The 24941-nt window shown below is 39.6% G+C and overlaps 1 protein-coding gene across 2 annotated transcripts in view; it reads left to right on the forward strand.

Moving 5' to 3' along the window:
• Positions 1 to 1464: 1464 nt before the first annotated feature.
• Positions 1465 to 24941, forward strand: part of APBA2 (amyloid beta (A4) precursor protein-binding, family A, member 2) — a 41085-nt gene continuing 17608 nt past the window's right edge. The window contains exons 1-6 of one of the 2 annotated variants that reach the window (XM_010150045.1): positions 1465 to 2433; positions 12931 to 13011; positions 14358 to 14394; positions 19699 to 19844; positions 21161 to 21196; positions 22801 to 22887. In XM_010150045.1, coding sequence (XP_010148347.1) covers positions 1465 to 2433; positions 12931 to 13011; positions 14358 to 14394; positions 19699 to 19844; positions 21161 to 21196; positions 22801 to 22887 — 1356 coding nt within the window. The remainder of the gene's footprint in view (positions 2434 to 12930; positions 13012 to 14357; positions 14395 to 19698; positions 19845 to 21160; positions 21197 to 22800; positions 22888 to 24941) is intronic. The other variant, XM_010150046.1, reaches the window with a different exon arrangement.

The raw sequence follows: 24941 nt of genomic DNA on the forward strand, positions 1-24941 counted from the left end.
ACATTATTTGAAAAACAATCTTGCAGAGGGATCTAGATAGATTGGAGCATTGGACTGTGATTAATGGGATGAAATTTAAGAGGTCAAAATGCCAGATTTGCAACAGGGACTGAGCAATACCAGGCACAGGTATAAACTGGGGGAGGAGTGGCTGGTGAGCAGCCCTGCAGAAAGGGATCTGGGGGTGCTGGTCGGCAACAGGCTCAACATGAGCCAGCAGCATGCCCTGGCAGCCAAGAGGGCAGTCGGCATCCTGGGGCGCATCAAACACAGAATGACCAGCTGCTCAAAAGCGGGGATTATCCTGCTGTATTCAGCACTGGTACAGCCTCACCTGGAGTGCTGTGTGCAGTACTCGGTTTGAGAGGGATGTGATGGTCCTTGTATGTGTCCAGGGAAGGGCAGCAAAGCTGGTGAAAGGGCTGGAAGCAATATCCTGTGAGGAGCAGCTGAGGACTCTGGGCTCATCTAGTTTGGAGGAAAGGAGGCTGATGCCTCACTGCTCTCTACAACTTCCTGAGGGGAATGGGAGAGGGAGGGAGGTGCTGATCTACCTGGTATCCAGTGACAGGGTGCCTGGGTGCAGTTTAAAGCTGTGCCAGTGGAGGTTCAGACTTGACATTAGGAAGCATTTCGTTACCAAGAGGGTGGTCAAACAGTGGAACAGGCTGCCCAGAGAGGTGGCCAATGCCCCCGGCCTGCTGGTGTTTTAAGAGATACTTGGACAAGGCCCTTAACATGCTTTAATTTTCAGTCAGCCCTGAAGTGGTCAGGCAGTTGGACTAGATCATTGTAGGTCCCTTCCAACTGAAATACACTACTTCAAAAACAGCATTTGGCTTAACAGTGGTATATAATGACATCCAGCTAGTAAGAGCTAACAGATCAGTGAGTGATTTTAAAAAATAACTTCTTAATAGCAGTGCATTATCCTGTAGTGCCCTATGTGACTGCCAAGTCAATAGAATTATTTTCCTTTAGTTTTGGTAAGAGCAGGTCAGATTCTAAATGTATGCTTTCAGTACACATTAAAGAAATGCCTAAGCTGAAAATTGAAGAGTTCCTGTTTACTGCACAGCAATCAAAGCATGACCCCTTACTGGCAAGAAAAAGAAATTGAAAACTAATTTCAAGGTTTAGGATTAATTCTCTGTCAAATTGACAGAGGAGATCTTGCACTAGAATACATTCAGCATGAATGTAGAACCTTCTCTTTATCTGTTCCTTTCAGTGTGCGAGATAGTACTTTGCTTTCATGGTTCCATAACATGAGCATTTTAAAAAGTTAGCTGTCTGTGAATCTAGTTTAAATATCTACAGAGACACCCTTTTTACTAAATAAATCTATCAGTTTGTTTCCTTTTAAGATCACTTATCTCTACTGATGGCCTTTTCCTGAATGTGTGTTTTTCCATCTTCCCTACAGTAATTGCTTAGAAATGATTGTCATATAAGGAGTTGGCTATGGCAAACAGGAAACATCAGAGCACTACAGCCAGCATGCTGGATCACAGAGTGAGAGCTTGCCCTACTTCATCTCACAACAGGGAGCCTGAAAATGAAGAAAGTGACCTTCCTATTGAAGATTATGCAGCAAAGGAGGCAGAACTAGCAACTGTCAGACAAGGCAGTCCTACACCTGCAGAACATGAGTGCAATGATCATAGTGGAGATGGTGACTCCAGCTCTGATTATGTGAATAACACCTCTGAGGAGGAGGACTATGATGAAGGCTTGCCAGAAGAAGAGGAGGGGATCACATACTACATTAGATACTGTCCAGAGGATGACAGTTACCTGGAAGGAATGGACTGCAACGGGGAGGAGTATGCTCCCCATGAGGAACACCATGTTGAGACAGATGAATGTCAGGAAGCTGTAGAAGAATGGGCTGAAGGTAAGATTCAGCATGAAGATGAAACTGAGGTGACAGATAGGCAAGAGTGGCAGGAAGGTCAGGATAATGGTGTTCAGATTTTGGAGGATGAGGTGTCATCTTTGGAGATACAAGACCAAGAAGAAAATATACAGTATTGTCAAAGTGAAGGTGGCTATCTGGACTATTACCCAGCAGAGGCCAATGGAAACTCACAGGGAATATCGCCATACCATTCTAGAAAAGAGGATGCAGAACTGGAAGACCAAGAAGAGGACATAGACCAGATTGTAGCAGAAATCAAAATGAGTATGAGCATGAGCAGCATTAACAGTACAACAGAAATGAGTCCAGAGCACACTGGGACTGAAAACATGGCACATGACTATAAAGAGACTTGTTCAAAGGGAGAAGCTGTTCACAGTGGCAACAGGCACGAGGGGAGGCCAAAGTCACTGAATATTCCATCTGCCTCTAAGCACAATGGAGATGCACCCAGAGGTTTTAAAGCAAAGTCAAGAACCCCAGAGGAGAGACAGAAGTGGCCACAAGAGCAGGTATGAGGTTCTCCGTTTAACCAGGCTGTCACAAGCATTATGCAAATGTTATGTTCATTATTTATTGCAAACATAATCAGAGAGTAATATTTTTTACTTTTTTACTCTGTATTGCATTCACAGCTATGGAATCACCTTGTTTTTTTAAAAAAAGGTGCTGAATGTAGTCAATTTAATTGAAGAACTAGGAAGGAGAACAGACAATTTAAGTAAAACAAGGTATTCCAGATGCATGGGGCAAGACTAGTTTATTTACATTATTTTTATTCTGCAGTGATACACTGGATAAACTTAAAACTGGGTTCAGCATTGGAACAGTTGAAGAGTTTTTTTTCCATTAAGGGCTCCCGTTCCATTGCCCTAGAGGGTGATTAATTTTAATTTCTGTTTTCAATAGAACATATGCCAAGGCTAGATATTGCATATGATTAAGACAACTGCAAGAAGCACCTGCCTATTGCTGTGGTTTTGTACTAGCTGGGCATATCTTGACCTCGGCAAGGAGGAAGAAATTTACTTGCACCAAAAATCCTCTTTTGTCACAAGAATGGTATAGTTGTTATTTTAAACCATGCACTGTCTTTTCTTATTCTAATGTTGAGTGCCAGATAAAAGAATCTGGGAATGAAGCTCAGGCTTTTCTAGAGGAACAGAAGTGTGAGGTTTTCTTTTCTTAAGGTTTCAAATTGAATGTTTTTATTTCCTTATAGAGACATATCTAATTCAGTTTGCTTTGAAGTTGGTTTAAAGCTCTGACTTTGCATCTCTGAAATTACATGTAGCTGAGTATTAGTTATATCTTCTGCAATGAAGAGAACTACCTAAGAGGTAAAACATAACATGTATTTAGATGATGGACTAGGAAGGGTAAATGAATTATTTTGTCTTATTTTTATTAACCTTTAGGGGTATAAGTTTCATGTTTCAGCTTTATCAAATCTGTAAATATTATTATTTTCTATAATTAAATGTCTCACAGTGAAACAATTTAGCCACTAAACAGACATTAAAATATGTCAATTCCTCTGAAAAACAGTAAAAGGAACCCAAATGTTTAAGTATGTACTCATGAAACAGGTTGATCTTTATTATAATTGTGAACAAAAAAAAAGTCTTAGGGGGATATTTTCAGATTTCCTGTATCTACAGCAAGTTTTTAGAACTAAATCACGTAACTTACTATATTCAGTGCCTGACTGCCAGCGTACAAGTTCTGGCTTGTACAAGCTTGACCATCTTCAATGGTTTGAATAGTTACTAGGTGTTGGCTAGGAGCAGAGAAGTCTAGTTAGCATGGCTTAAACTAACGATGAACTGGGTCTTTATGGCACTGTACACCAGTAGCTGCTACTGAGAATTTTGCTGCTTGTAAGTTTTGCAGTATTTGCAGAACAAAAGAGAAGCTCTTGAATTAGAAAGTTAGTGAATTCTCTATGCTCAAGTAAGAATTTACTGGTGTTATTCCCCTGAATGATGGCTAATTTAAAACAATTTAAAAGAGACTTTGATTTCAACATCTTTTTGTACTCTTTCAAAGTTTATTTAGCAGAGGCTGAGCTGAATTGCATTGTTATCTTTACTCTTGCCACACTGCTAACAACTGGCAGTTCTGTAACACCAGGGTATTGATATAGCTGCCACTGGTGTGAACCTAAGTAATTCTTAGGGGGGACCTAAGTAATTCTGAGTTGCCTGTTTGAGCTTTAATTGTTATTTCCAGTCAGTCTTGGGCCAATGCCTTGATCTTCTTTCACAGCGGAGGAAGTGCTGCAGTGATAGGCAGCCACTGGCTAGCATGTGGCCATTGACTTTCTACTGTGGCTCTTCATAAAACCACAAACTGTTGTCTAATGGGTAGAGCATTAAACAATACAGGAGACTTCATTCCTTCAGATTTGGATAGAAGGGACAGTAGTTTCTCAGAGATACTGCAGTAGAGGTATCCGTTTCAGTTCAGCATGAAGGGATAAACAAACTGGGTGACAAGGCATGCATTTAATTTGTATGAAAGGAGACAGGACAGAGCTGCTGTGGGCACCTTCACTGAAGAGCCCATAGGCCTCCAAGGCATAAAAGGTGTAAAGCAGCATTTCTTACACAATTCAGAGGTTCACACATGGAGACATGAGGAGATTCACCCCTCCTCCACCCTAAGCCTCCAGGGATATAAAAGAAAGATTAAAAAGCAAGTTAAATAATCTTTGGCAAGCATTACTTGATGTGTTTATCATTACAAGACTGGTCTTATCTTGCTGTGTCCTGTTCACCTACTGCAGGTTGCTTGTCATCCTCACCTTTATCTAAAAATCAGGCACATTGTGAGGGCACTAAAGAGTACTGGATCTATTTCTGCTGAAGTGAGTTTTATTATAAGAGGTCCTTAAGTTGAGCTATGGCTGGACCTTTAACACGCATAGTGGATCTCAAAGAATTTAGATAAAGCACAGAGGATTTTCTGGTTCTCTTCTGGGACATTAAATTATTTTAATACAAACTATCTAAGGGACAGATGCAATTAGTGTATTATCTAAATGACCCTGTGTCTCATTTATGAAACTGAGGTAGTGGTTATTTTAAACTACAATAATTAAAGTTCTTCACAGTGAAAGTAGAAAAACCCAAGGCTGTTGTCAGTAGATTTGCATGCCAAACTTCTGGTTTGCAGAGAATTTGCTTTGAAGATCCTTGGTTTTCTCATCTTGCTAAAAGATTTCAGTTCTCGTATGTGTCACACAGTCCAAAATTTCACAGTGAGAGGGGTGGGTGACACAGAGGCATACATACTGCATCTGAAATACTTTTTCCTCCAATTCTTTAAGTAAATGAAGGTCGGAATCCTTTCAAGTTAAACCATAGTATTATGTGTACATCAGTTTTTGCAAACAATAAGAAAACAGGAATGTGCATCTTGTAGTTTTGTGCACACACTGTGCTGTCCTTAGCTTTTTTCATGTTTCTGCTCCTCTCCTCCTTTTCTGCCTCCAATAGTTGGTAATACTGCTGCATAAAATCTCAGGTTAGTTAACAATAACTGGTACACAGTGCATTTCTACCTACTTTTAAATATATATAGTTAATTCTTAGCCCATGATAAATGCTAGCAGTTGTCCTGCATACTGATAACCAGTAGACAAATGTGATTTTCAAGGTTCCAGTTGCTGGGTTTGCTTTCAGCAGTTAATCAGAGAACAGTAGTCACTTCTAAGAAAGACCCAACAATCTATAGAGAATGGAAAACAAAGTAAGCAGCTCAATTCACTTTTAATGCGAGTCTGTCTCCAGTCTTATGTATATGTGCTCACCCTTGAAAACTTTGGGGACATATGAACTTGCTTGTATGAGCCTTTATTTATAAATACCTCTAGGGAAGGGCAGAAGAGGATTTGCACTAGACAAGCCTGGGGAAAACCTAGATTACCTTTAGAGCGTATATTTGCTCTAACTTAGTGCTTAGCACAGGTTTTATTTCTTGCAGATTTTCCACGCTTTCATTATTTAAGGCAGGCATTACATCTGTAAAGTTGAAACTGAGTATTTTGGGCATTTTAGGACGCAACTCAAATTGAACAACTTCCTCAAGATAGTTTTCCCCACCCCCATTTGACATACTGGTCATCTCAGACTGAGCTAATTGTTAATGTATCTGACACAGGAAGATATTTTCTTTTTTCCCCCCACCCCCTTATTTCATTTTCATAGAATCATAAAATCACTAGGTTGGAAAAGCCCTCAGAGATCATCCAGTCCAACCGTATCTGTCCGCCACTAAACCATATCTCTCAGCACCTCATCCACCCATCTCAAACACATCCAGGGATGGTGACTCCACCACCTCCCTGGGCAGCCTGTTCCAGTGTGTGATAACCCTTTCAGTGAAGAACTTCTTCCTTACATCCAATCTAAACCTCCCCTGGCGCAGCTTGAGTCCATTCCCCCTCGTCCGATCATCTGTCATTAGGGAGAAGAGACCAACACCCACTTCTCCACAACCTCCTTTCAGGTAGTTGTAGGCAGTGATCAGGTCTCCTCTCAGCCTCCTCTTCTCAAGGCTAAACAAGCCCAGTTCCTGAAACATTTTGTACGTTTCAGCTTCATATGGAGAAGTTGAATATGGTCAGACACCCTATTAATGTCATTCTCCTAAATTACCAGTGTTTATTGTAAAATAAACCTGATTTAACTGACTGAGGTCTATCTTTCGGTGGAGTAAAGAGGAAGAGGAACTGAATGGCTCATGCAACTGATCTAGTAAACAGTACGACCAGAAATTTTAAATTGATGTAGTGTTCCTGTGCAAAAACAGTTGCTGTGGACTTGAACTTTTTTCTTTTTGGAATGCTATTACATTTGCATAGCTTCAAGTTAAGCTAGAATATTGTTGGTTTGGCACACTAATAATCAACATAGGAACAGGTTACTAGGTGGAAAGTGAATATTCTCCTGTTGCAGATGAATGCTTGTACTGCATAAAATGTGAACAAGGGCCTGGTCTAAACCAAAGCTTGAGCCACAAAGAGCTTGTCTCTGGATCTGTTCACTGCAACATATCCTGTCCCACAAAGCAGTATGGAATATGGCAGTCCCAGGCCTGTCCTGGTGCTCCCTGGCAGCATTTGGAACTTAGTTTCTACTACTGCACCCTTAAGACATCTGCAGAGAATGATGGCATTGCCTATTATTTTACTAACAGTAAGGTAACACTAACTCTATACAGTCAGGTAGCATAATTAAAGACTGGTAGAAGCAGTTAAGAAAAAAAGTGAGCAAAATATTGGGCAGCAGCTGAAGTAATACTGATGGAAGGCATCTTTTGCATTTATGGGACTTCTAATTAAATAATTACTCTTCTCTGGAACCTCACATGTGGCAGAGTTTACTCTTTCCATCCCAACTGGACTTGTACTTTTATGAAATACTGGCACTGGCATGGCCTGAGAGCTACTTGTGGCGAGTGTGGACTAAAGATGACTATGGGACTCAACACCTGAGCACTGACTCTGTCATCAGCCCAAATCCAGGAGTCTTTTGTCTGTAAAATATCTCACCCTTAGAACAGTCTGAAGCAGCTAGGATGACAGGCATTTTAGAAACCCTGTATCTTAGGAAGATCCTACTGGAATTCAGTCTGAGTGTTATGGGATGCAGTTGATAGAATTTGTGTAAAACACAAATGAGTGTAACTGAAGAGTATTCAAAAAGAGTTTGCTGCATTCTCCCATGTGTTCTAGGCAGCTGTGGGGCAGAAATTTTAAATAGCTGTTACTGAGTGACAGTTCCCAAACTTAGCAAGGGTAAGTACTTACTGAGAAGTGCTAAACAGTCCAAACATTCTCAGACAAAACCAGTTTCTCTGTGCTAATTGGCCAAGTCATGGCATTTTAGCAATAAACTCCCTTGGGAGTTTATTGACAGGAGACAGCAAAATCAATGCCTCTTACTTAGATTAGTGACAGAGCCTTCTTTGGGAAGTTTAATCAGAAGGCAGCATGCACTCCAAATTACATCTACATTCACATGCACCATTCAGCACAGCTATTTCTCTGAAACTCTTATCTCGGCTGGTTCTCAATTTTAAATGTGTTCAAGGACAAAAACCCTCTCAGTTCTTTAAGATGGTAAAAGATCAGTTCGTGATTGTTTTAAGGTTTATTGAAATTGAATAGAGTATTGAAATTCATTTCTGGAGTGCTTAGGTTTCTAACTTTACTTTGACTGTTTCTGTTTTCATAATGCCAGTTCCATACTCATCTTGCTTACTTGGACCTGCTCTTTTCTACGAGTATTTTCTTCACTTCTGACATGTGCTAGCACCTCTTCTAAATTAACACATAAGTAATAAGATTTATGAGAGAATAGAGTGTGGAGACTGGCCTTTTTTCTGTCATCAGAAATCAGAAGTCCTTCAGCTCATTGAGAACTGCCTCCTTCAGATTCTAGCTGAAGTGTATCCTGCTGGATCAAACTGCTGCCACCGACGACAGCACGTTACTGATACAATAGCTAACGCAGCAGCTCAATAAGCGTACATGAAGCCATGCGCTCTACACGTCACCAGCACTTAGGAGATATTTTAGTCACGTAGTTTAAAAGGAATAGTACCACCATAATAGACTTGTTACTATGTTGCCATGTACTGATTCAAAAAAACCTTTGATGCACCTTGATGTGTTTCTATAAACATAGTAGTGTTTACATATCGGGAGGACACATGGCCCAGAGATAAACTGTCTTTGGAAACCAACAGAAAGTCACAGAAGTTGAAACTAGGAACTGAAGTTTCATCCTTAAGTGACAAACAATACCCATCTGCTTTACCTTTGCTAAACCACAACAGTTTTAGAGAGAGACAACAAACCTGGATGAAAAGTCAATTAGATCTACTTGTGCAACAGGTAACTTAGTAGTCTAGTCAACCTACCACAAAACATCTCTTTTCCAAGAAGCTTAGTAGTCTTCAGGAAGAATTTCAAAATACATAAGTCAGTACATGGGTTCCTGAACACATTATTTGATAGTATTTGAACAGTATTGCTAATAAAGAGCTTGGCAGGTATGGATCATAAGCCTCATTATTCAAATGTTTAAACATAGTAATAAAGCCACTGCACTGACTGCTTACTTACCAACTCTTTACAAAAAGGTTTAACGAGACTGAAAAAACTAATCTTTTATTCCTCTCAGACAAATTATTCCTCTGAACAAATCAAGAAAGGGACTAACCTGGTTTCCAGCAGAATGTGCTCAAGCAGGAAAGGGCTTCATTCGTCAGCATCGACCACCGCAGCAGCATTCAGGATCACAGGGGGCAACTTTGAGGAGGACAGTATCACTGAGATGAGCTTTGACTGAAGAGCTAAAGAGCTTACGCTGGAGTAAACAACCAGTAGTACTCAAAACCAGACAAGCAGAACCCAATCATTACCAGCCCTCACCGCCAGCTAAGAGGGGCTTTATACTACAGGAAGGGGATGTTCTAAAGGGGGCCTGGTTGGCTGGGAGGGGCCCTGCAGGATTGGTGGGTGGGGGTAGGCCCAGGTGGCCCCAGGCCTGGAAATCAGCCCTCAGGACAGGGATAGACAGGCATGGGTAGAACTGCAGGCTTATTTTGGGAAGATGTGCATAGATGCTTCAGTGGCCTCAAATAAGCAGAGTCTGGTTTTCCTCTCAGCCTAAAGATGGCGTTTTCTGCTGCCTCACGTTTCTTCACATGATGCTAGACACTGCCTCAGTACTTGCTCAGAGGCAAAAGCATTAATAACACTACACCTGCAATATATTAACATTTTTATGTTTTTCCTTGGCAAACTCTGTCCTCTTATCAGAATCTTATCTGAGGACAAGATGCTTTTAACATAGCTGTACCTTTGTGTTAGTGTGCAGTCAATTCCAGATTACTGGTTTACCTTCAGGTTCTATTCTAAACTGCAAGTCAGAGTATAAAATATTTATATAATCTTATGTTTCCCTCAAATGTGAATTTTCTAGCTGTCATAACTCGAAAGCAAGTATCGAGTATGATAACTTGTTTGACATTGGTCAGGTCAGCTGGGAGTATGAACCAACTTCCAGCCCACACAATACTAGATGTTTTCTAAAAATGATTCCAAAAAGAAGCTCCAACACAGTCCCTTCAGCCTTGGTCTAGAACCATCTCTTTCTATACATAAAAGACTGCAGTGTTTGTGACTCTGTACAGGAGATCCAGCCTGCATAGTTATCTCCTTTGACACTGTAAGTCTTCCGAAAAGAAAGGGAAGCCCTTCTCTCTGTGCTTCTCTCTGCCCTGCCCTTTTGGATACCATGTTAGCAAATGCTTCTTTAGCATGAAGATCTCAACCCTTATTTTGTAAAGGGTCATTGCAGCAGCTCACATACTTGCAGGCAAATGCTGGACACACAGAGTCTCAGACAGGCACAGCTTCTGTTACTGACACTTGGTATTTCACGCTGCTGCTGAAGGGACATAGGGTGTGCTACGCTCCAAAGCTGGGAAGATCTTACAGATGTGATACCACATTCCGCTTTGTTTGGAGGAAGTGCTCAGAGTGACACCTTCCCCTCCCCATCACAACACTTTTAAAGAGCGAAGTGTTGATAGATCAGCCAGAGATGGAACATACTGTGTGCACAGATGTGCATACAAGAAATGAAAGAATTCTTTGTACCTGAGATTCTGCCTAATTAGTCTGGGGCTTCTAAACACAGAGGCGAAACACTGGGGAAAAAAATTGGCATTCATGTACAGACACCAAATAGTAAGTGAAAAAGATGTATTATATCCCTATTAGAGGTGATGTGATTGATCCAACTCATCATGCATTCTGCACAGACTTTTCCTTGGCACCCAGCCAACGCACCGTAACAACATACATCCTGCATATGTGACTAGGGAACAAAAACGAAGCAAGGCTTGTTTCTATTCCTATAATTCTGAAATTAGGAACTCTGGTAAATTACCGCTCTGTAGAAATCAAAAATGAAATGGCATCCAAGTGTTTAGTCATGGTTTATATTAAGACTATATGGAATTACTTATGCAACTATTACCGAAGAGCTTGATTGGTATTATGATTCCCAGGGCTAAGTAAGTCCATTGACATGTAGGATTTGTGATAGACTCATGTTTCAGTAATGTTTACGGCACCCAGAGTGTCTTACTAAACCAGTCAACCAATTCTTTCTTTATATGCAAGTGCATTTCCAATTCAGTGAAGTGTGCGGTAATCAGAACTGACAAAGCTTTATAAGTATTAACGTTCTGTTGTACATACTAGAGTTAATAATTTGCTGTCACTGTGTGCAGTTTAATATATCTTCATTGTGGCCATGTCATTTTCCCTGCTTAAAGCATACTTGATCTAATCCTACTATTTTAGGGAATAATGAATTATTATTATGCTTGTTTTATTAAAGCCCTCTAGATATTTTGTTTACCTCATTAATATATTTCACTGCACATCCACACATATTGCTCCATATTAGCTTAGACATACAATATTACTAGATTTGTCTTGTCTCAAACAGAATTGCATTTATAAGCAGGGATATGGTAAGCTGCTTAGCTACTACAGCTGTGTAGACAATCAGTGCCTCCCCAGGTTTTGGTGCCCTGGATGTATCTCAGAGAGTCTTTAGTTTCCTGAAATCCTGTTTACTACTTGGGTGAATTTTTGCTTTGTATCTGCTGTTCTTACCCGAGAACTGGCAGTACTGAGTGGATAGCTCTAATGTGTTTGCTTCGTTAGCACATTTTGTTCAGCTGACTAAATATTACTCATAGGGAATAATTTGTCTAGAGATGAACATGCAGACTTTCTTTGATTACAGCTGCATATTGCACCTGAAAGTCAGGAAAGAAGGTTACGTTCGCCTGTAACACTCAGGCTGACCCTTTGAAATAACACTGGCTCAGTGTTTTACATGTTGTTGGTACAAGTTCTTATAGCTGTGAAGCCTTACAATGACAGTGGTGCTTAGGCACGCTTTTTTATACATAATGGAGACACGGAGAAAAAAAGAAAAGCGAAATACCCTAAATTATAAAAATGTGTTCCAGAAATCACCTTGGTTTTCCAGGTTTCTAACACTGTAACTTTGAGTTGTGAAAACATCACTTCCTTGGTACTTCAGGGACATGGGTGCTCTCTGTGGCGGGTGCTGGTGTTCTGCGATGTGTGTCAGGTCTGGAGAAGAAATTCTGCCCCTGAGAACATTTGAACTATCTGCTCTTTAAAAGACTTAGTATTTCCCCTGCGTAAGGTTTTATGTCTTCCTTTCTACATTTCTTCGGAAGACTGAAGCTGTGCTGCCAGCATCCTATAGATCTGCGTGGCCCAAAAGGAGGGAGGTGCTATCGTGAGGCATCTCTCGTGAACAGACAATCCTGTATTCAGTGCTAGGATTCTGGTTTTCACCTCAGAGGGGGATCTTAGGGCTATTTTGATTTTGTCCAGTACTAAGCATAAACACATTTAAAAAGTCTCACTTTGGTTTCTGAACAATCTGAGCATTTGGCTTAATTTCATGTGAAAATTGTGCATTGAAATGAAATAATTTAAATTAAATTTAAATCAGTAGCATAACTGCTTAATGATAATTGAAATATCTTATTATTTACATGAAAGTAGATCTCTTATTATAGTTAAACAGCTCAACATTTTTATATGAATCTCATTTGCTAAATTACAATAGGGAATTCCAACTATTATATCACATTATATTTCAGTATCAGTAATGAATCTTGATTACATATAAATAACTACACAGAACAGCTTCATGACCAATGACTGTCATAAAATAATCGAGAACATGCTAAATACCATTTCTTACATTTTATGAATTTTGTGAGTTTTTTGAATGTAATTTAATCCCGTAAAAATTTTTGGACTAACTTAGCGTCATGGACTTTCACTGAAATCTGTTTTGTTTTGAAGCTGTGGTGGGTGAAGCTTTTCAGAAGACAAAAGGATTTGAAATCCTTTCTCTTTATTATTACAGATGTGCAATGGTTTAGAGCAGCCAAGGAAGCAACAGCGTTCAGACCTCAACGGACCAGTTGACAACAATAATACGCCCGAGGTGGGTACCTAAGGCCTTTCGGCTATTCTGCTGCCCATCATCCTGTGGTCAGGCTTCCACAAGGGAAAGCAGGCACCAAATTGCCAGCTTTCTTCCTCACATGCACACACTTAGGCTCTGTTTCCTTTCCTGGACTGACAATAAATACCACATCTGCATATTCCAAACAGTCTTTGAGCTATACCCATGAATCTTTTCCTGCCACGTTCATTTTATGTAACTGTCAACAGCATGTGCTCAAGCCTGAAATTTTCTGATCACATACAGAATGGGGAGAACACTTCAGAAATTCTCTTTTTGGATTATTGGAGAGCAAAAGTAGCATCAAAAAGAAATCGGCTTCTGCTTTTTTTTCTTTATTCACACCTCCCCCTGCCTCAGATGCCAGTCTTTGAAACCGAAGGACTGCTTAATTCCCACAGGAAGAATTCTCTTTAAATAACGCCTCATATCAAGCGCCTCATTCAGTGCTGAGGGCTCAAATGACTCGGTCTCTGTGGTAAGATGTGTCCTGGCCCGGTCAGCTGTGAAAAAGGTGCAGCGATAGGCAGACCTGCTCGTCCCTGAGGACTGGAGCAGAGACGCCTCCTGAGAACGCAGCAGGAGGTTATGCTTGAGGCTAGACACAATGAAATTAAATCCAGACCGAAAAGCACGTCTGTTACCTCGAAAACATGTAACATGTAGCCTGTAGCCTGCTGTTACATTAATGAAGAGGCACATTTCTAAAGCCTTTTCCCATAATGCAGATATCAGTCTCTTTCCTAGAACCGGGAATGCCTGAAGAGGCTGGCAAAAGACCAACAAATGGAAGGACTCTATCTGTTGAAAATAGACACAGTAGCATAAACAGAGCACTGTATGGCCCCTGCTGAAATTAGGTGTAATGCTGTCTACTCTGCAATCAGGGACAGCTCTTTGTGCTCAATGACCCAGAATCTTGTTTTGTAAAATACTGTTAAATGTTCTTCAGTGGAAATTTGGGATACTGTTAACAGGCAGTGTGATCTAGTGGACAAACTACAGACTGGGAACTTCTGGTTTTTATTGCTCATTTGACAGCAGGTCATTTTCATATTCTTCCCCCCACCCTCCCTTATATTTTTGTGTGGTGGTATCTGCTTAAAAACCTTTGAGATTCCAGCTGAACAGCACTACGTAACAGTTAGGTTGGGTTAATTACTGTGATGTCAGGTGTTTCACTGTGCTAAATAGTGGCTATGCAGAAGTTACACAGAGAAATTTGATTTTTGGTAACCAATGGTCAGTTGTTTAAATATAATATGAATTCACTTAGTTTGTTAAAATTATTTTGTTACAGCTATACCATTTTTATTTCTCAACAGACAAAGAAAGTGTCTTCGTTTCCAAGTTTTGTTGATGGTAAGTTTCACATCGTCAAATGCTTTAATATATTTTTATGATCAAAGTTCTAAAAAACAGTCAAACCCAAGAAAATACAGCTGAAAAATTTAAGTATTGAAGTATTTAACATTTTCATCCCTGCCCTGTGGCAATTGGAGCCTGGTGGTGATAAAAAGATAGAGCAGATAGAGCTCTGAGAAGAATTAAGGTGAAGATGGAGACAGATAGAAATCTGGAAGGGGGTAAAAAAGGTGGTAGCAGTGGGTCCCAGCAGGGTGGAGATTTAGGAAGGTATAAGAGCACCCTGTTCTTCATGGCCTTGTGCAGAGGAAGGAGTTACTTTACCTGTTCAGAGTAGCCCCTGTATCACTTTGATGTGACGCCCGTTATTGCACTCCGGGAATCTCAGTTGTCAGCACAAATGGAAAGGTTCTCCTGATCTGACAGAAAATTGGTAATCCAATCCTTTATTAAGGAGAACCATGCTGTCATGTGTTTCTCCAGTCTCCTCTGCGGTGCTGTTGCGTATTTTCTGTTTGGAGAAAAATAAGTCAATTTATGAACACAGGAGGCGGAGAGAGATAAAATGGGATTATACTGAAAAATGTTACGGTTCTCCGATTCACAGACAGCTGAAGAACTTTGTATGGGGGAAATGCATACAGCTCTTCGTGGAAAGGAAGGTACACATTGTAAAGTGAGAAGAGATGGTAGGGAGCTACTAAGGATCTGACCCCTTAGACCTGCCACGGACACACTTTTCCCCACAACAGAAACCATAAATGAATGTTAAAAAGTTGATCTTCAATGCCTTTCTCAACTCAGAGAAGACTTACAGTGATTCAGAATATTAGAATGTTCCACACATTTTTCTTCTATTCCCTGATCTCATCAGCTTGACTAGCGGCTTCTGGTTTTAGTCATTTCCTTGAAGAGCTAGAGCAAATGGAAGGTTCAAAGATTGCCCCTTTTACACAGATTGACATCTGCAGAAAATTGCACATAACACTTGGCATGTACCGGCTAACAGGCCCTAAACAGAGGTGAATTAAACGCGTTCCCCGGAGGTGGCGGAGGCAGCAAGCTGATGCTTTGTAATGATCATCTACTGATTGTAGAGTGGAAAAAGGGAGGCCAGCATGAGCAGAGCTTTGAAACAGACTAGAAAATTCACCCCTCACAGCACTGGCAGATACAACTGCACATTTTAATTTTATTAGGATAAAAAGATGCTGTCTTTTTCTTTTCTTACCAATCAACTCACTACTCTGTTGGAAAGGGGTCAGTATACTCTTTTAGATGGCATAATACCTTTTTTTCTTAGTTAAATCATTTTGCTTTCTCTGAATTTGCTCTATAGTTGCACAGGATGTGAGGATAAGCTATCTGTTAGGCTTTTCCTACTTCAGGAATTGCATGGCATTGTCTCATACAATATGTGACTCACTAGAAGATTACGATAGCTATCATGACTGCTCTCCGAAATCAAAATAAAACACAGTTTTTATTATTAATTTGTATGTAGAGTCCCAAAGGAACAGGACCCTACTGCACATAAGATTCTGCCAGCTTAACACTCCCTGTTCCACCTGGAGCTTTGACAGCACTACCGCAATCATATTCTGGTTATATTCATATTCAGCTGTTCAGGCACTTAACTTCCAGCATGAACTCCTTAACTACAGTAGCTGTACCTTTCTGACTGTGAATATATAATATTTTTCATACGTCATGTGGACATTTAAAAAAAAATCAGATAACAGGCACAAAAAAGGAAGCGTGTCCTTTGGCTAATTGTTCCGATAGTACTAGCACTGCATGCTTGTAGTTGTAATTAGTTCCATGTTCAGGGGTTCTGCCTTTTTTGTGCTCCATATTTGTCCTGACACCCTAAATCTCATTCCTTTGCACAGTCACAACCACGACGACGTAAAGATATCAGCCAAAATATGGAATGTGCAGATAGGCATTCTGCAGGGTGACATATGCTGTGTGTCCATCTACTCCTTACGCCAAATCCGCTGCAGTGCCACGCGCCCTGAGGTCTGAGCAACTTCACGGAGTATGATGGTTCTCAGCTTCTGTGCTCTGAGCAGTCTTTAAGTACTGTCTGAATCCCTGATTTACACAGGATTTTAGATAAATACAAAAATATGTTCCCAACAGATTATTAAATTCAGCTATGCTGAATTATTGAATGAGTATTCTTTTTCTTATTTTATGAATACAAAAGAAAAGTTGATGTAAAAATGTCTAGAAATACGTTACATTTGTTGCATTAACAGATCAGCAGAAAGCCCAGTAACCTCTATTGCACTGGTAAGATAGGGCAGAAATTTACAGTCAGATTTTCTCTGAAACAGTTAGCTGATGTTTAAGCACCAATACTCAATGTAAAATTCCAATCTTTGTTCACACTGAATTAATCTTCACATTTCAAATCTGTTTCTTTCTCCTTCTCCATCAGTAAGCCTTACACATGCATACAGTCAAGGGCAGGCTTAAGTGCTCTGATGGGCTTGGGCTGCAGCCAAATCTGCATTTTTATATTCTTTAAAGCAGTCAGTGATAAGGGAAGAAGACACCCAGGTAACCCAACTGGACCTTGGCAGTTTTCAATACCATTCCGCCCTCCAACAGATGCCTTATTTTACCTGACAGCTGCTTATGTTGCCTCCATGATGGAAATGGTTTCTGCCCAACGTGCCTTTTTTGGTGGGTTTTTTTCTGTATTAGCTATTGCTATAAACATCTTATACATGCTCTTGTTTTATACATGATGTTGCAGAGTTTGTTGCTATTATAATGATTCTGCCAAAAAATAACCTCCTAATGCTGTGAAGAGATGCTGAAACCATGTCCAGCCAAAAAACCCCAAACTTTACAGAATCCACATAAATAAAATTACGATAATAGAGTTGCTTAAAACTAGGTCATTTCCATGTTCAAGAAGTTTTCAGACAAATTGGTTATAAACACCATTGCTGTCACCAAGCAGCCAAGACACGAGAAGAATTCTTTGTTTCCTTTGTAACACTCCTTAATTTCATATAGCCCTAAGATTTGGTGGGGATTACTGTCTCATGCTCGGAGATGCTAGCAGTGTGTACATACAGATGTTTAAACATGTCTCTGAAAGGAAAGTACCTTTGACACAGCCTGTCAATGACTTGGAAGTCAAGACACAAATGGCTTGCTCAAAGATGTACAAAGCACTGATATAACCAGAAGTGGGCCAAATTCTACATTCTTGAAAATAATTGAAGAGAAAACAAGCTTTCCTGAGCTCAGCCAGAGCTTTTGGGACAGAAAGGAAGTAGATTAATGGACTGATATGATTTAAATAACCAGCACAACTTTATTTGTTGACAAATCCCGCAGCCTCTTGGAATTTTGGTCTTTGATGTAGTAATGCTTGTGTTAGAATTTGTACCCAGAATCGCAATTTTACTTGTTTTCAGACACACAAATATTTCAAGAAACTCAACCTAAATTAACTACTAAAGGAGGTTAGTTAAACTGATTATGTGGGTAAGCGTATTTCAGAGTTAAAGTAACCTTGATTGAATTTAGCCTGAAGTGAATGAAGGAGAACAAAACTGCAGCCACTTTAATTTTGAATGAGCGGGTTGACGCAGGTATCTCATGATGCTTTGCTAACTTAACATTAAATTCACATCTTTAAGTAATTTCCCTCTTTGGTGCCCTTGAAAGAAGGTGTCGGTATGATGCAACATTAGCATGATGTTGCATGCTAAAAGAAGTACAGATGTATGAGACTAAGTTTTGGGCTTGAGAAGACGTCTGAATAGCATCATCAGAAGAGGTACCAGATAAGATACACCATCCATCTGCTGAAAAATGTAATGGTGCAAAGATGCAGGCAAGGAGGAACAGTGATGTAGTAAATGGAGTTCTACTGGAATTTTCATTTTCTTTCATTCAGTGACTCAGTGCTGCAGCAAGGATTGGTTTTTGGGGTACTGACAGACTTAGCCTTCAAGAAGAGATTCAGCGCCTTTTTAAATTAGTAGCTTCCCAAGGATTTCAGTGAGGGATTTCACACTTCCAGTGGAGATTGTTATGCTATTTTTTATTCTTTCCTAACACACTGAGAATTTTTAATTCCACAGAATTCTCTTCTGATTTATAATGAAGATCTAAACCATTACTGGATTTGTATGGATGTGATCTTAAGCAAAATGCGTCCTCCTGTGGTATATAATTCTTTCAAAGCTTGAAACTACGCTGTTTGCTAGCAAAACAAATCACTCCACTTCCTGTGAGCATTCCTAGTTAGTATTAGGTCTCTGAAGAGTGCAGGACCAGTACAACTATATATATGTGTGTTTCTATACTTTGAGTACGGAGTTACAAAGACTGGGTTTTGTTTGCTGCGGGTTGACATTTCCAGCAGGTGGCTGCGAGGTCTGCATGGAAGTGTCAGTGTCAGCAACTCTGCTTGAAGAAGAAAGTCACTTCTTTTAGTCAAGTTTATTTTCTGTTGTAAGACTTTTTCTAAATTAGAGCAGGAAAATGAAGGATAGGAATGCTCACTGAAAGGTGTACGTGCGAATGACTGCTCCAGTAAATTTTATCAGCATAGCATGCCATATATATTCTCCACATATTAATCTTCCACATTTAATTGATTATAAATAAATTGAACTAATCCACTGTACAGGAAAACTTTCCTTTTAAATTAGCTTCTCCCTTCAGTGTCAGTTTTCTCCTCACACATGAGATTGATGCACTGCAAAAAAAGGTGTTAGAAGCTTGGCAAGTTTGTACAGCTCTAAGCAAATTTCTTTTATAAAACCGTTGAGGAACAGAAAATATTCACTGTCAAGAGGTTTCAGCCAGACTCTGGGATGACTGTTCTTTGCTGTTGATCTAATCAAGCAAGTTGTAAAGTTCAACAGCTGGATACAGAGGATGATGAGCATAGTCCCAGTAGGATATAAATACTACCCTTTATTCTCTTCTCCTTGCCCCTCCTCCTTTTCATCCTTGGAAAGAAACAACATGCAAAATACAAGTTAATGTTAGAATCTCCAGTTCTAATTCCAATTATTTTCCTCTAGAATTCAACAGTCAGGCCATTATGTAATGTTTAAATACTCTCTGTTTGGTTTGTATGGGTTTTTCTGGAAATAGTTATAGGTAAACCATTGTTTATTTTACACTGGATTTTTTCACCTGTTTCATATTAGGAAAGGTCTTAAGAAGGTTGCCCAAGCCTCAATATCTTTCATTCCATTTCTCATTTCTCATCTCTCTACCCTCTTTTGAAAGGCAGTAACTGTCAATGTCTCATGTCAGTTCCAGGACCTTGTGAACCTGAAGACCTCATTGATGGCATCATCTTTGCAGCTAATTACCTGGGCTCTACGCAGCTGCTCTCTGAGCGCAACCCTTCCAAAAACATAAGAATGATGCAGGCCCAAGAGGCAGTGAGCCGTGTTAAGGTAGGGGATTTTTATGGTTTGTAGAATACTCTCTGGTCCTCTCTGAACTGTGCATGAGCTGCAGCTTCAAACCTGTTCTGAACTGCACTTACGTGAGTATAGATCTAGTACTGTAAATGCCATTAGTTTCCAGTGCCTGTTAATGAAAATATGTACAGCATCTCTGCGGAGCAAAGCATAAATTATTCCAGAGTATTCAAAATCACTTGGAAGCTGTGTGAAAGATTCAAGTATTAAAGACAAATTGCAGATTGCAATTAGGAAATATTCCAGTGGCAGTGCACAGGCTATTTGTTTGACTCTGTTTTTCTTCTGATGTCACTAATTCCTTTAACTTACTACAAGTTGTGAAGATACTCTCAGTATATTGAATTACTACTTTTTTAGGACAAGAAGGTTCATTACTCTTTTGTTTGGATTTGGTGTTATTCACAGTGAACAATTTCTGTGTAAATAATGTAGCATATACAGCTTTATACAGCTGTGTAAAAAAATGCTTTTTTGGTTGATAAACCAAAAAAGAGATTATTCTTTTACAGTTTTGTGGATCTACTGTAAATACGTATCTAAATAAAACACATGGTTAGAAAGAGTTACATTTAAATGCTAATTGAAAAATTACGTGCTTAGTCAGTAAAGAATTGGTAAAAAGTGCATGTTGGAAGGAAAAGAGTTTGGGAAAATCATTTACTTAGCAAGAGACTGTCATGATTGATTTGACATTTAGAAACAAATGGAAGGCAAGAAAGGCCCAGTTCTTTAAACTTTCCAGGCCTTTGAATTTCTGTTTAGCATATTGTGATGTCTCAAGCAGTAAGTTACTGTTATTGCAATTAACTCCCTAAAAACTGTTTTGTGTATTAACAGCAGTCCTTATCTGTCAGGGGTACTTGACTAATTTAGATAGTCATGGAAGAGAGCATGAGTTAGCTTTGGTCAACAATTAGGCGTAGACGTATGATTCATATGGATGGAAAACCTTGAGTTTAAAATAGTGCACGTGCTGTCATTCCAGACTGCTGTATATTTAGGAGGGTAAGTGTTATGAGCAGCTGTTAACAGACAACACTCTTTGGTACTAATTTTTGTTAATCAACCTACAACATGCATAATGCCATTGAATCCAGTTGTGCTTGAGAACTGCTAAGAGACAAACAGACCTTTCTCTCTTGCACATCCTTCTCCCACTGCCCCCTAATTTTTAATTTTTAACAGTCTGGATTCATAGTCATAAGATTTCCCTGACTTCCCACGCTGTCTTTTCTCTTTCTTTGTGTGTACATCTGTCTGCATTCTTTCTTTATGCTACTCCTCAGAGGATGCAAAAGGCGGCTAAAATCAAGAAAAAAGCGGTGTGTAAACTGTTTTTCTTGAATGCTAATGTTTTCTTACATTGTTGTTGTACTTGTTCTCCACGGAGTGTTGTGTCTTTCATTATGGGTCCTCATGAAGTTGTCATTTTGGTTTCTTCTTTGTTAAGTCGTAGAACACTGGATGGAATAAAATGAACTCATTTTCTTCACTGTTCATTCGCTAGAGTGCCTGTCTGCTGCTCTTCTGTTAAATTACCCATGATTTGTTTAGTCCAGATATACAACCAGTGTTATCCAGGAAATTTTTTTCCATGTAATGTTTATTTTCGTTACACTAACCAAAGCAGTAAGGTGTATTTCCTGTGCCTGTGACTTACTGTATATTTATTAAATGATTGTTGGTATTTAAAAAAAAATAAATTTACCAGGTAGCAGCTGGAACGATTCATACAGGAGATATTTCACTCAGTTAAAATCTATACTCCAGTTAACTAAATACAGTGGACAAAAATACCACTAAAACTAATCTTGCTCTTTTAGCTGATCTTGGATGAAAGCAATATAAGTAATCTCTGCCAGAGTATGTGCTTGCTGCGTATTTTGCTGGATGCGATTTAATTCAAATAAAATTAATCTGAACAAACTATAGGCATAACTAAGCCTTTACAACTACAGAAAAGAGAAGCAAATACATTGTTCTTCCTTGCACCGTATCACCAAAGAACCAGTCCCTGACCTGGAGGCTGATGCCTGCCCTCAGCACAGCGTGGTACAGCCTGTGGCTATTTTATTCTGAGGCTGCCAACACCCGTGCTGCTAAATAGCAGTTGGAGGTGGACAAGTAGCCTGGGGGAATAAATAGGTTCCTGCTGGAACTCAGAGTATTAGGTGAGCTCCTGGATGATGCTCCAGCGAGAGGAAACAGCTGCTTTGCCACTTTCTCTCCTGTTTTCTCACATGGGCAGAACCAGAACTCACACTTAAGGAAGTCCTACACTACACTGTAATCCCATGTGCTCCATCATCATGTTTCTTGATGGGCTATGGAACTGTCTCCCTAGTGAGCAGTTGAGGCCTAAAAGTCAGCTGATGACTTACTGTGATAAAAGAGAAATATTAGTTCAGCACTCAGTTGTTTATTTTCTAGAAAAAAACTGAACTACAAATTTGAAAAAAACCCTCAAAACCTAACACCTCCCCTCAGTACTGAGCACCAGGTTGTGCTTTCTTCGGTGAGCTCACTGAAGATGCAAGGGCTAAGCAGCTGACGGGGGGTAAGCCACCTTCTCATTTCTGCTACTTGGTCGATTCCAGTGCCACAGGGTCTGAAGTGCATCCACCAGAGCGTGGGGAAGAAACCACCATACTCTTTCTTCTGTTCTGGCTAGAAACACAGAACTCCGTTACTTCAGCTGTCAGTCCCACGGGCTCCAAACACTCACTCGTACCCACAACATCAGAGTATGCTTCACTCTTTCTGCAATAAATGCATTCTTTGCACGTATTTAGAAACACCTCTGAATAGCCATCTTTGTAGTGGTTTAACAGTGCGATTGCCTCACATCGCATTATGCTTGATCAGTGAATTTGTCATTCCGAAGAGGAAATTAAAATTCCCCTGTGACAAGGCATCTGTCTTTTAGACTTCAGAGGGAGATTCCCAGGCCTTGACTGAAGTGGATCTGTTCATCTCCACCCAGAGAATCAAAGTTTTAAATGCAGACACACAGGTAAGTGATGATAAAAACTCTGCAAGGATAATGTTGAGTTAGACATTATACTACTAATGCGCTCTTACACTATTAAAGGGAAACTTTACTAAAATTGGATAAATTCACTGTTATGAGAATGTTCAGAAAGGGCAGTATTAGGTCTGCTATTGTAACGCTTGCCGTTGCCATTATAGTAATACTGACACCAACTTTGCTTATTTGATGTACTGGACAATGCCTGCATGTTACTGAGATCTGTAATTCCTTCCGTTCAGGAAAAGATTCAAAAGTCTTTCAGCATGAATGCACCTTGTTTCTCTGACACGTCTTCCATACCCAAATTTGTAGTCTGACAGGGAAGTAATTTGCTGCTTTGACTAAAGATGCTCATATCTTGCCATTTTAACATTTAACCTCCGATTTTTCCATAAATCATATCTGAGCTGTAATCCCCTTTGCCTAAGGTAAACTATTAATTATTCATATTAAACAAGCATCTGGAGACCACAGCAATAATCAGCCTCATCTCCTAGGAATGCATACATATATTCAACATGAGGTGATCTTCTAAGAAGGATTTTTTAAAGGTATTTACAGTTAAATACATACAATTTGTACATGGATCCCAACATTTAGTATAAGAATCTCACCAGATCTCTTAGACTTTGATCAGACTTACAGTAAGTCTTTAAATTTTCATTCTTAGGAAAGGCTTTGAAAAAGGAGATTTTAGTGACAATTTTGCTTTAGCTTTCACTAAAAAAATCCACTGTATGCAGCTAACAGCAGCTGATGAATGGCAAGACCTCAAGTTCCATTACACAACAAACCATTTGGAAAGTGCTTAGTCAAGCTAGATATAGTCAAACTTGAAAATTCAACTGGTACTATTCGGAAAAATGGTTGGAGCAAGCTTATGCTGTCCTTTCAGTGATACTCTTCCAGAACTCAAAAAGGTAATATTCAGGCTTTTTTATTTCAGTCGCAGAACAGGCCAAGGATTATAGGTAAGTTTAACTGTCAGAAAGATATCAAAACAAACCAACCCTTTGTCAGCAGATGGGAGTAGAAATGAGCAGGAGTCAGCACAGATCTGTCAAAAGTAAATAATGTCAAATCAATTGGTTTTGTGACAGGGAATATGTTTGTTTGCGGCCCAGAAGCAGCACACGTTGCCTATTGACTTAAATAAGGCTTCTGTCTCATATATTTTCTAGTTTATATGATCTAGATACAAAAGATACAAGGAGGCTAAAAAAATTTCTGAGGGTACTTATTTCTGACATACAGCCATATAGATGGCAGTATAAAGAAAGAGCAGAGAGATACTCACAAGCATGCTTCCATACTGTCCAATTTGCTGTTCAATATTTTCATAAACAACTTAGGAGATGGAAAGAGAAAATGGTCATTGAACTTGTACCTTAGTGTATAAGATCGGGGTTCAGAAATAGCACGGCTAACTGAAGAAACGAGCTGAAGCGATAGGAAATATGTCAGTAAAAATCAATGTAGCACTCCAGGATTTTGTCTGGTTTTTAATTAGTATATAATTGCTTTTTCTAACAATGCAAACCATGAGGACAACTACTTCTTGAAATTTAAGAGTGCGTTACTCTCTTTTAATGTGCGGGTAATGATAGCATCTCCAGGAAATAGACTATTTTTCTTTTAACATAAGCACATGTCCTTAACCTGCCACTAGAACTCCCAAGAGATGGAGCCAGATAAGGAGTAGAATATCCCTTCTAACATGGGCAGCAGTTTTTTATAGTCTGCCGTCCGTAAATCATCCTGATACTGCATTTCACCCATGGTAACCAGTACCACTATTTGTTATGGCTCAGCCTCTTTTTGACCTCATGGTAAATGTACATCATCCAGAGAGTGTATTGTCAAAGCTTATGACTACTTTTGCGTTAGCAGAAAGTAAAATGCTAGTAATTATCTGTGTAAAGATGACTACTGAGCGTTACCGATAAATGAACAGCTACAGTCTATAGTTGGAATGTGTGGCAGTAAATAGATAAGTTCTCTTTGTTGAGTAAGGATCGGTCCTAGTGGAAATCACT

This window comes from Eurypyga helias, unplaced genomic scaffold (genome assembly GCF_000690775.1).
Source record: "Eurypyga helias isolate BGI_N326 unplaced genomic scaffold, ASM69077v1 scaffold1584, whole genome shotgun sequence".
NCBI lineage: Eukaryota > Metazoa > Chordata > Aves > Eurypygiformes > Eurypygidae > Eurypyga > Eurypyga helias.